Source organism: Papio anubis, chromosome 7 (assembly GCF_008728515.1).
Source record: "Papio anubis isolate 15944 chromosome 7, Panubis1.0, whole genome shotgun sequence".
Taxonomy (NCBI): Eukaryota; Metazoa; Chordata; class Mammalia; order Primates; family Cercopithecidae; genus Papio; species Papio anubis.
Window position 1 is genome coordinate 121,679,400 of NC_044982.1, and position 12,665 is coordinate 121,692,064.

The following is a 12,665-nucleotide window of genomic DNA, read 5'->3' on the forward strand; positions in this document are numbered from 1 at the left end:
GCTAATCAAAATTCACATGCAAAACTTCCCGATAGATTTAACAGTTTTGTACTGTTAAGCAGGGGTTCTCGCCATGTGAATGATCCACTACTGTGCCGAACAAAACGGAGACAGTTTTCTTTTAAAGTCCAGAGCAGATGAGAGCCATAAGGAGACAGAGGGTTTCATTTACTCTCAGGACACGATTGTGCCAGTGAACTAATGAGTCTCTTGGACCTTATGTTGCTCTGGCTTCAATCGAGGCGCGACTCTAATGGGCATGTAGTACTTCCTATCTGTCAAGTGTCTGGACAATGGGCCCCTCGAATGGATGAGAGAGATCTGGCAAGAAAAAGAGGTCAGTGTTGTACCTAGCACAGGCAGGAAACCTGGCTAATTAATGTATTTCCAACTATAGCAAAACAAAAGCTCACACAGAGAAATGTTAATTTTATTACAGAAACTCTTAGCCTGTGGCTGAAGCACAGTTAACAAATTATTGAAATTCCATAGGCAAAAATCCTCCTCCTTTTCCCAATACACTAAAATATTTATAAAGGTCATTATTTAAAACAATACGTAGTTTTGGTGTTGTAATTTGCTTTTATTTCGCCCTTCAGTAAAGCTCACTGATGTAGAAATATTTTTGGACAATTATGAAGTGAATGCTGAAAGTTAGTGTCAGCACTACCTAATCTTAACAATCAGCCTTTTTAAAGGTAGTGTAATGTTGAACTAAACTTGAAAAAATCGCGCTGCTGTATTAAATTGGAGAACTAGAGAATACAAATGTTTATTCAAGCTACAGAGCTCGAGTTACACTCCATCTGAAACTAAGAGCAGATACTGCCACCTAGATACATTCTGATGCTTTGGTTAACTAGATGCTGGCTTATCCTACTTTTTGAAAAATGGCAACAATAGCAGACAATAGCGGCTTCGTATAACAAAAACACGATGAATGATAGTCACTGAAAAATTCATATAAATATAATTTCAATATAATTTGAAGCTTTAAAAAAAGGTATTTGTGTTTTGACAAATAACAATGCTTAAGCCTTTATTCAAACCTATAAATGCAGAGTAACTATTAGAAATAGGAGAAAACTTTATAAAACATAAAAAATAAAAGCTGCATGATCCTGAGACCTGTGAGGAAGTAAATGTGGAGGTGATATCAGTAAGACTTTTAACTTTCTTCTTTTATCAGATGACTTTTTTCTGAGTTTGAGAAGAAGAAGGGATTGTTCAACACTCCCAAATGAAAACACAAATAAGTTTTGGTTTAATAAGTAAAATAAGATCACTTAATAAACAATGTTTTAAAAAGAGCATTTCATTACAATCTCTTCTGATTCACCTCCTAGCACACAAAGCAAACCAATTTCCCCTGGCTTTTATTTCTAACAGAAAAAAAAAAAATTTCCCTTTTTATTCCAGACTGGGATCCAAAATGTTATGTACTGTTATTCCAGGATTATTTCTTGGGTTTAGAGAGATTTTTATCATCTTTGGACTGTTGCTCCTCTTCATATCTCATTTTGTTTTCCTTTGTTACTCTTAGAATAGTTTCAATATCAGCAATGCTGGTCTGTAAGTAAACAGTAAAGACAATATTTATTACTTAAAGACCTCTTACAATCCCTCTCCCCCAAGCATCTGGTCCTTTTGGGAGTTCACCATGGTTTAGACCAGTTCTATTCAGAATACATTCTACCGACTGGCATTTGTCTACAGATTATGGCTTACCAATCTTGCTGAAATGAGTAAAAAAATTGAGAGTATGGCTCAAGCCTGTAATCCCAGCACTTTGGGAGGCCGAGACCGGCGGATCACGAGGTCAAGAGATCGAGACCATCTTGGCTAACACAATGAAACCCCGTCTCTATTCAAAAATACAAAAAAAACTAGCCCAGCGAGGTGGCGGGCTCCTGTAGTCCCAGCTACTCGGGAGGCTGAGGCAGGAGAAAGGTGTAAACCCGGGAGGCGGAGCTTGCAGTGAGCTGAGATCTGGCTACTGCACTCCAGCCTGGGCGACACAGCGAGACTCTGCCTCAGAAAAAAAAAATTGAGGGTAAGAATTTGGAAAACTTTTTAGAATTTTTATGCCTATTACGTCTAATAATAAAAACATTGGGCTTCTCAATTGTACATCTTTAATTTTTTTCATCGTATTTTTCTAGTAATTAAATTTTCTTCTATTTTGTTAAAAAATATTGATCCATGATAGTCAGATCAAAACAAAACAAAACAAATAGTTCCTTATTATGGATAATTTGAGAAACATTGGTCTAGTCACCCTAAAATGAGGGCTAGTAGGCTGATGGGAGGGTTTCTTTCCATTGGTTGCTGGGAAGAAAACAATGACACCTTCCCATTTACTTTATTTATATTTTATTGAGGTATAATTCCCATACCATAAAATTCACCCTTATAAAGTATACAATTCAGTGGTTTTTAGTATATTTGCAAGTAACCATCACCACTATGCAATTCCAGAACATTTTCATCATCCCAAACAGAAACTCTGTCCCCATTAGCAGTCACTCCCCATTTCATTCCCCTCCCTCAGCCCCTGGCAACCACTAATCTATTTCTGTCTCTATGAATCTACCTCTTCTGCACATTTCATATAAATGAAATCATACATTATATGACCTTTTGTGAATGGCTTTTTACCTAGCATAATGTTTTCAAGGTTCAGCCATGTTGTAGCATGGATCAGTACTTTATTCCTTTTATAGAGCTGAATAATATCCCATTATATAAAATATTATCCATAGAATATAATAAAATTCACTTATTTCTTAGTCGATGGACATTTGGGTTGTTTCTAATTTTTGGCTATTATGAATATTCCTTCTATTAACATTAATGTACACGTTTTTGTAGGAACATGTTCTCAATATTCTTAGACATATACTTAGAAATGGAATTGCTGGGTCATATGGTAATTTTACACTTAATTTTTTTATAAACTGCTAAACTTTACATATCTGTGATACCATTTTTAATTCTTACCAGCAATATATGAGGGTTCAAGTTTCTCCATATCCTCACCAACACTTGTTATTGCCTTTTTATTTAACTGTAGCCATCTTACTAGGTATGTAATGTTTCATTGTGGCTTTGATTTATATTTCCATAATAACATGATGTTGAGCATTCCTTCATATACTTATTGGTCATTTGTACATCTTTTTTTTTTTTTTTTTTTGAGACAGGGTCTTGCTCTATCACCCCAGCTGGAGTGCAGTGGTGTGATTATGACTCGCTTCAGCTATGACCTTCTGGGCTCAAGCAATCCTCCCCCCTCAGCCTCCTGAGCAGCTAGAACTACAGGTGTGTGCCACCATGCCTGGCTAACTAAAAATTTTTTTGTGTGGATATGAGGTCTTACTATGTTGCCTGGGCTAGTCTCAAACTCCTGGCCTCAAGTGATCCTCCTGCTTCAGCCTGCCAAAGTGCTGGGATTACAGGTGTGAGCCACTGCACTTGGCCTGCGTATCTCCTCTGAAGAAATGTCTATTCAAATCCTTTGCTCCCTTTTAAAATTGGATTATTTGTCCTTCTGTAGTTGAGTTGTAAGAGTACTTTGTATATTATGAATACTATGCCTTACTAGATATATGATTTGCAAATATTATTTCCCTTTCTGTGGGCTGTCTTTTTACTTTCTTGATAGTGTTCTTTGATGCACGAAGTTTTAAATTTTGATGAAGTCTGATTTATCTATTTTTACTTTGGTTGCTTGTGCTTTAGGCACCATGTCTAAGAAACTATTGCTAACCCAAGGTCATGAAGGTTTATACGTATGTTTTTTCCTGAAAGTTTTACAGTTTTAGCTCTTACATTTAAATATTTGATCCATTTTAATTTTCTTTTTTTTCTTTCTTTCTTTTTTTTTTTTTTTTTTTTTTGAGATGGAGTCTTGGTCTGTTGCCCAGGCTGGAGTGCAGTGGTACGATCTCAGCTCACTGCAACCTTTGCCTCCTGAGTTCAAGTGATTCTCCTGCCTCAGCATCCTGAGTAGCTGGGATTACAGGTGCACGCCACCATACTTGGCTAATTTTTATATTTTTAGTAGAGACGGGGTTTCACCATGTTGGCCAGGCTGGTCTCGAACTCTTGACCTCAGGTGATCCACCTGCCTCAGCCTCCCAAAGTGCTGGGATTACAGGCATGAGCCACCACGCCCAGCCCATTTTAACTTAATTTTTATATATGATGTGAGGTAGAGGTCCCACTTAATATTTGCATGTGCCATTTATTTAAAAATTATTTGTTCTCCATTGAATTGTTTCAGCACCCTTGCCAAAAATTATTGGCCATTATGTATGGGTTTATTTCTGACTCAACTTTATGCCATTGATCTATATCTCTGTTCTTATGCCAGTACCATACTGTCTTGATTACTGTAGCTTTGTAGTAAGTTTTTAAATTGAGAAGTGCGAGTTCTCCAACTTGGTTCTTCTTTTTAATATTATTTTGGTTATTCTGGGCCTCTTACGTTTCCACATTAATTTTAGGATCATCTGGTTAATTTCTGCAAAAAAAGCCAGCTGGGATTTTGATAAGCATTACATTGAATCTATAGATCAATTTGGGAATATCAGCATCTTAGCAGTATTGTCTTCTATTGGATGAATACAGACTATCTTTATGTTTATCTAGGTCTTCTTTAATTTCTTTCACCCATGTCTTGTAGTTTTCATTGCAAAAATCTTGCACTTCTTCTGTTAAATTTATTCCTGGCCAGGCTCGGTGGTTCACGCCTGTAATTCCAGCACTTTGGGAGGCTGAGCGGGCGGATCATGAGGTCAGGAGTTCGAGGTCAGCCTCATCAACATGAAACCCCGTCTCTAATAAAAATATAAAAATTAGCTGGGCGTGGTGGTGCGTGTCTGTAATCCCAGCTACTCAGGAGGCTGAGGCAGCAGAATTGCTTGAACCTGGAAGGCAGAGGTTGCAGTGAGCCGAAATCGCACCACTGCACTCCAGCCTGGGCAACAGTGAGACTCCGTCTCAAAAAAGAAAAAAAGTTATTCTTAAGTATTTTATTCTTTTTGATGCTATTGTAACTTGAATTTTTTAAAAAATTATGTTTGCATTATTCATTACACAAATGCAATTGTCTTTTGTATACTGATTTTATGTTCTATAAACTTGTTGATGGGTTCTTTAGGATTTTCTTTTCTTCCTTTCTTTCTTTCTTTTTTTTTTTTTTTTGACTAGGTCTTGCTCTGTCACCCAGGCTGGAGTGCAGATCATGGCTCACTGCAGCCTCAGCCTACCCTACTCAAGCCATCTTCCCATCTCAGCCTCCTGAGTAGCTGCGACCACAGGTGTGTGCCACCACACCTGGCTAATTTTTTATTTTTTAGATAGGGTCTGCCTATGTTGCCTAGGCTGGTTTCAAACTCCTGGGTTCAAGGAATCCTCTTGCTTCATAGAATTTTCTATTTACAAGAATTTGCCGTTTGCAAATAGAGATACTTTTACTTTTATTTCTTCTTCTTTTCTCCCTCTCCTTCTTCTTAGTAGAGATGAGGTCTTGCTATGTTGCCCAGGCTGGTCTCAAACTCCTGAGTGCAAATAATCCTCCCACCTTGGCCTCCCAAAGTGGTGGGATTACAGGTGGGGCCATTGCACCCAGTGTGTTTTATTTCCTTTTCTTGCCTAATTTCCCTGTCCAGAACCTCCAGTACAATGATGAATAGAGGTGGCAAGAGCAGACACCCTTGTCTTGTTCCTAATCTTTGCAAGGAGGCTTTTGGTTTTGCAACATTAACTATGATGTCAGCTGTGGTTTTTTGGTAGATGTCCTTCTAAGGTTGAGGAAGTGACCTTCTATTTTTACTTAGTTGAATGTTTTTATCAGAAAAGAATGTTAAATTTTGTTAAATGCATTTTCTGCATCATCTTCCTTTTGTTTTTATTCTTACTCTCATCACCCAGACTCACTGCAGCCTCAACTCCTGGGCTCAAATGATTCTCCCACCTCAGCCCCCCAAGTAGTTGTGACTACAGGCATGAGCTACCACACCTGGATAATTTTTGTAATTTTTGTAGAGATGGGGTTTCACCATGTTGCCCAGGCTGGTCTTGAACTCCTGGGTTCAAGTGATCTGCCCACCTCAGCTTTTCAAAGTGCTGGAATTATAGGCATGAGCCACTGTGCCCAGCCGCATCACCTCATCACCTTCCATTTTTATTTAGCCTTTACTTTCCTGGTAAATCCTTGTTTAAAAACTGAAAATACCTACCACAATGCCACTAAGTAGAAGACAGAAAATACTAGCAAAGATTAATCTATTTCACTGCTTCAAGTTTTTGTTATTATACCTATATTACTGAGATTGAAAGTTTTTGCCTTTAGACCTAACATGAGTAAAAATCAAGAAAACAATCATTCATATGAGAAGGCTAGAAACCATGACATAATTAAAAGCTACCTGAGAACATCTGACTTTTGATGATTTTGAAAGTCAGAGAAAGGGCAGAGAAATAGCTTTCATTTTACCAAGGGCGGTTGACTCTGCCAAGAGCAAGACAAGCTCAGAATCAACTTAGTCTGAATGCATTTGAGGTTAAAGCATCTGATTCTGATTATTAGCTATATTTGGACAGGCTGAATGGATCAAATGCAGAGAGGCTCCAAGTTTTGCACATGGCACTAACAGATAAGATGATGCTACTAGCTAGCAGGAACTTAAAATGTAAATGATAGGCTGGGCAAGGTGGCTCATGCCTGTAATCCCAGCTCTTTGAGAGGCCAAGGCAGACAATCCCTTGAGCTCAGGAGCTTGAGACCAGCCTAGGCAAGACAGTGAGATATCCCATCTCTGAAAAAAACAAAAACAAAAACAAAACAAAACAAAAAAAACAACAGTAAATGATGAGCATAGATCCCTTAGGACCAGTGAACACTGATGTAACATTTGGTCTATCTTTTCTTGAATCTTCTCAATCATGTAGGGAAAGCAGTGATCATTCTTCCAGCTCATAAAATCATGTTGTTATTGTTACTGTTACTAAAGGAGTTAGGCCCTAGCTTGTATTAAAATTACATTTCTATTAAGCTTTTGTTGGACTTTCCATTTAGGAGGAAAACCACATGCAGTTTCTGATTGTGTCCTTTGAATTAATGAAGGTCTAGGCTGGGAATCAGATTCATACCTTGCTGTTCAATACCACGTGATCATCTCTGTTCAGACAGTGTTTCAGAAACTCCCGTACAGACCTTGTTCCTGTAGTTTAGAGTTTGGAGACTTCTAGTCAATTATATACAACTGGATTTGATGGACCAACATCTTTAAAGGTCATAAGGAGGCTTCTGAAGGTTAGTAGTGAAATAATCCAACCCACGTTGGAGAAACGGGTGGGGTAGATGGCCCACATACATGCTATATTTTCTGCTTCTCCCTAACACACATTGCTTTCTCAGGTCTTAGAACTTCTCTGGCTCTAGAAACTAGGGCTTCCCAGGAATCACTAGTCAGACCTTGTATTATCTGGAATATAGATAGGTAACATTCACAGTTTTTGGTTGTGATAATCTCTGTTTTGGTTCCATTGTGACATTTCAGACTCACGTCCAACATAAGAAAGCTCTGCTATCTTAGGAGCTGGGGTTTGAAAATGGCAGCAAGTTAAAAGTCAACTCTATTTCAAAGAAAAAGTTTCAAACCATTAAATTTAACTAACGGCTTCAGTGGGAACCTTACAGTATTGACCCTGCACACTGTAAAATATGTACTGCTTACAATAAAAAAAAGATGGTTTAGCACTTGTTTACAATACAGCATGAGGTATTTTCAGCCCTTGTATAGAAATTAACCAGAATCGTTAGTTAATTAACACCTCACCTTAAAATTGGTCTCGCCTTGCATATTAGGTGCTGATATTTCTTGATGGATGATGAAGAGATTGCGAGCAAAGGTCATGAGGACCCCCTGGAGATCCTCGCCGATTGTTCTGTTAATGATATCCAAACAAATGAGTTTACCAACGATTCCCCTCACATGTTTAAAAACAATCGCCCTCTCATTTGTGCCTGTCTGGTGATGGAATTTAATGAGTATTTTCAATCTCACAAGGTGGCAATCTTCAGGGAGATATGAAAGATAAGACTCCATTTTAACTTGTCAACAAAAAGGATTTGCCTAATAAATATTTTTTATTAATCAACTTAGCAAAATATAGCAATAGGGTCGGTCATTTCTAGTAAAAGTCTACCACTGAGCTAGGATGTTGTACGAGTTCATTTTTAAAATGGTTTAAGTTCCTTTAGGAGAATGTCACTAAGTGTGATCCTTGCTGAATGATTTCCTTGTCTATGGAGACATTTGCATCTCAGTATTCTGGAGACTTTTGTCTGGGGTTTATTTTCTATTTCATGTGTACAAGTGATTCCTACCACTTAATGAGTGTCCTGCCTATTGTCAGAGGAGAATGTGCCCTGTTCATGAACAGCCGTCTTTATAAACCTGAACATCCACTTTAAGATTTCAGAGACAACTTGCAAACTATCCTGTAGCATTATAGGGCTCCCTATACAAGGTGGTCACTCAGCATAGGCTTTGTGGTGTAGTGAAAAGAACACTAACTTCAGGATCAGGAGACAGACCACATACTGTGTGACCCAAGCAAATCATTGCCCCTAAGTCTCAGTTTCCTGTCTATAAGGATCAGTTAATTCTGAGGCCCTTCTGTGTTCTAACATTCTCTGGTTCTATGACTGCAGTTAGGGATGAGAATAAGATGGGCAGAAAACAATAGAAAAGGACTAAAGGCTTTCGAGAGGTCCATGTCAGCTGTGCCCTCCCTGAAGGATGCGTGAATAGCAATAACCATCTAGAAGGTACACCAATAGGACTATTTCTACCATTGAAACTAGCCTGCAGGTCAAGGCATCCTTGCCTGAAATCTCAGGTGCAGGTGTAGGGACAGCTGGGCAAGTTCCTTTTGGTAACCAGTCTAATTATTAATTCTGTAGGCTTCAGCATCAAATCCACCTTGCTGCTAGGTCAGTTTGATGACTGGGAGTTTCTGTTCATAGAACAGGCTCTTCTTCTATCTCCTACTTTCTGTGATGGCTTTCCTCTTGCCTGGTTCCTCTATGCCCGAGTACCCACCTGCATTGCTCTTCCTGTGGCCCATACCTCAGGAACTCTGCCTCTGCCTTGGTGATGCTACCCCTGTCTCATCCCATCAATTCCAGGACACAAGTCCTGCTCCTGAGTGTCAGCCTCTGCTGGGCTCTGCTGCCTGCTGAAAGGCTTTCCTCATGCCACCCCCTATCAGCCTGGGTCTCCAAAAGTGGCCTCCTGAGTGCCTCTGGTCAAGCTCCCCACGACCTAGCTCTCAGGTTGTCCCTTTACTCTTTGTGGTTGGAACTTTCCTGATGGTATGAGCTGGTTGCTTCTCAGGATGACCTCCAGGCACCTGAATCCTGGGTCCTGTGTTTGGCCTGTCTGGTTGCTCTTCTCCCATCACCCAAAGGGAGCTAACCCCTCCCAGCCTCATCCTATGTACAGAAGAGTTTGTCTGGTTCCAGTCCTGTCCCAGCTTCTCCTTTGCAGTTAATCTTTCATGCCAGCTGGTGCCCAGTAAGACAGAGTTCATATCTCTAGGTTCTGATTTCTAGTTCTTTGTACCTAACTAACGCATCTGTCTGAATTCCTGGGCTTAGAAATATACTTGGACCTTGAATGTTTCCTGCTTAATTAGATTCATAACTTGGGAAAAAACAAATTTCTTATTCCCATGCTTGCCAACTTCAAATCCAGATGACTGCTTGGTTCTCCTAGTCCCAGTAATTCCTGGTGGTCTGTGTTCTGCCCAGCTCTGACATCACTGTGTCATTTGGGGAGAATGAAATAGGAAGTATTTAATCTCTGATCTTCCAGCTACTAGTGAACTGCTGTCCCCCTTTCCTGGCTTGTCAGCAGTTGACATGCTAGACCACGTTTACCTGTTTACTTGTTTACTGTATGCCCACCCCTCTACAGTGGCAGCTTTCTGAGAGCAGGGCTCATTGCTGTTTCCCCAGCACCTAGAACTGTGCCTGGCACAGTAGATAACATGCTTTCAAATTTTCTGGTAGGGAAAGGTAGGGCAGGGAGGGAGCTGAGGGGCAGAAATCCACTGGGAAGCAAGGGGCTGATCCTTTTCTGCACATGCCCAGAGGCTCTGTTATCATTCTGGATGTGAAGGCCTGCGTAGATAAGATGAAGGCAAGCTTGTTGGGATGTTATGGATTGAGGTCTCATTTCTGTTGCTATCAGGGCAGTGTGACAAATGGGTGAAGATTCCCTAGGGAAGTGACGTTCTTAACAAGACCCAATAAGTTTTGCATGTTTATGGGATCTTGGGGAAAGATTGAAACTCGAGGGGAGGACTCAAACAGCCAGCTTCCCTTCCCAGGTGATGGGAAGCATTTGAGACTGTAAGTGCCAGATTAAACTGTAGCCACATTCTAGTTCCAAAGGGGAAGGAACCAGAACATTTGCCTAAGTTCAAAAGGATCGATGAGGGTGAATATCACTGTATTGATAATGGTCTGTTATAGCTGACAATGCTTTGGCAGAACAAAGGACTATACTTTGGATAGGGAAGTTGAGGCCTGTCCTATGCAGCCATTTGCTTGTTGTAGTGTGTACCTCTTTGGATCAGTTTCCAGGAGACTGACCATAGTAGGGTGGAGCAGAGGTTGGGGAGGGAAGGACTGAGGCCACATAGGAACATTAATGCTTAGTAGAGGAATTGGATCTTATTTGGTTAGTGTTTATGAGACCAGATCTTTGTGTATATGTTTCTGTGTGTTTCAGTGTGAGGCCACAATGTCTACACTGCTGTAGGTTACAAGGAAGAGAAATACAGGGCAGAGACAGTTTCCCAATTAGGTAGGATGACTTAAAGGTACCAAGTAACCATGTGCCAAGATACGAAATAAGAGATGACTCAAGGTTGTGGCTCTAAAATTCTGAGTCCCAGATAGGAGACAACTTTGCTAGACTCCAAAATATCCCAGAGGGAAATCTGGGAGAAATGCGGAAGCCTCCGAGTGTTGCCAGCAGTCTGTGCTCAGCACATGCGTACCTTGAGAAGATTGCACCCGGGATGAAACTGGATCTGAGGAGGAGCTACAGATCCTGCCTGTTGTGGGGACATCGTGTGAAGTCACCAGAGCACAGAGCACTTTTCTAAGTATGCCAGAATGGCAACTGCCTTCCACACTCAGGACAACTGAGCTGGGTCCCCATAGTGAGATCTGATGTGCCTTATCTGTGTATGCATTTGGGTATAATATGTTGTTAAGTCTAAACTTTACCCATCAATTTCAGATAATTAATCAATTATATTTATAAACCCCCATTGACACATCTAAAGTCATTTTATAAAATACCTAGGCCGGGCGCAGTGGCTCACGCCTGTAATCCCAGCACTTTGAGAGGCCAAGGCGGGCGCATCACGAGGTCAAGAGATCGAGACCATCCTGGCCAACACGGTGAAACCCCATCTCTATTAAAAATACAAAAATTAGCTGGGCATGGTGGTGCATGCCTGTAATCCCAGCGACTCGGGAGGCTGAGGCAGGAGAATCGCTTGAACCCGGGAGGTGGAGGTTGCAGTGAGCTAAGATTGTGCCACTGCACTCCAGCCTAGGCAACAGAGCAAGGCTCCGTCTCAAAAAAACAAAAAACAAAATAAAATACCTGAAGATCTAAATAAAGATAGACTTCTAATAAATCAGCATGCTGATTAAAATGCATGAGAAGCATCATTCTTGTTAGCCGTGATTGTCTATTTCTTTAGCTTGTTTCAACTCACAGATATACTTCATACTCACAACATTCCCAACTTGTGTCTCTTCATGTGCTCATATAATATAAAAACAGTTCCTTGCCTGTCCTGTAAAATTTCAATGGGGAGAAAAGAAATAGTATATTATCTCAGAAACAAAGTACAGAAAATGTTACTGGCACAGAAAGACTACTAAGATTGATTTGATTTGAAATCTAGAGTTACCTTCAGATATTATGAGAACACATTTGAAAAGGCTGTCTCAATTTGGAGTAAGTATGTTCTAGAAGAGTGCTTTTTGAGTATGATCCTCAGAACACCTGCATCAGAATCATCTAGTGTGCTTGTTAAAAAGGCATTTTCATGGGCATCATCCAAGCTCAGAAGACTTGGCAGGCAATCTGTCTTTTACCTCACTTCTTGGATGATTCTTGTGTACATCAAAATTTGAAAACCACTGTTCTAAGAGTGATAGGTTAAAAACATACAGGGTAGGCTGGGCACAGTGGCTCACACCTATAATCCCAGCACTTTGGGAGGCTGAGGCGGGAGAATCGCTTGAACCCGGGAGGCAGAGGTTGCAGTGAGCCGAGATCGCGCCACTGCACTCCAGCCTGGGTGACAGATGAGCACTTTGGGAGGCCAAGGCAGGCGGATCAAGAGGTCAGGAGTTCGAGACCAGCCTGGCCAACATGGTGAAACCCCGTCTTTCCTAAAAATACAAAAAATTAGCTGGGCATGGTGGCGGGCGCCTGTAATCCCAGCTACTTCAGAGGCTGAGGCAGGAGAATCACTTGAACCTGGGAGGCAGAGGTTTCAGTGAGCCGAGGTCATGCCATTGCACTCCAGCCTCGGCAACGAGAGTGAAACTCTGTCTC

At 40.7% G+C, this 12,665-nt stretch overlaps 1 protein-coding gene across 6 annotated transcripts in view; it reads right to left on the bottom strand.

The window, feature by feature from the left end:
- Positions 1-412: 412 nt before the first annotated feature.
- The window catches only part of IQCH (IQ motif containing H), a 257,954-nt gene continuing 245,701 nt past the window's right edge, over positions 413-12,665 (bottom strand). For all 6 annotated transcript variants that reach the window (XM_031668549.1, XM_031668548.1, XM_009210478.3 and 3 more), the window contains 3 exons: positions 11,834-11,895; positions 7,848-7,956; positions 413-1,570 (listed from right to left, as the gene is read on the bottom strand). In XM_031668549.1, the coding sequence (XP_031524409.1) occupies positions 1,457-1,570; positions 7,848-7,956; positions 11,834-11,895 (285 nt within the window). In that variant the 3' untranslated portion in view covers positions 413-1,456. The remainder of the gene's footprint in view (positions 1,571-7,847; positions 7,957-11,833; positions 11,896-12,665) is intronic.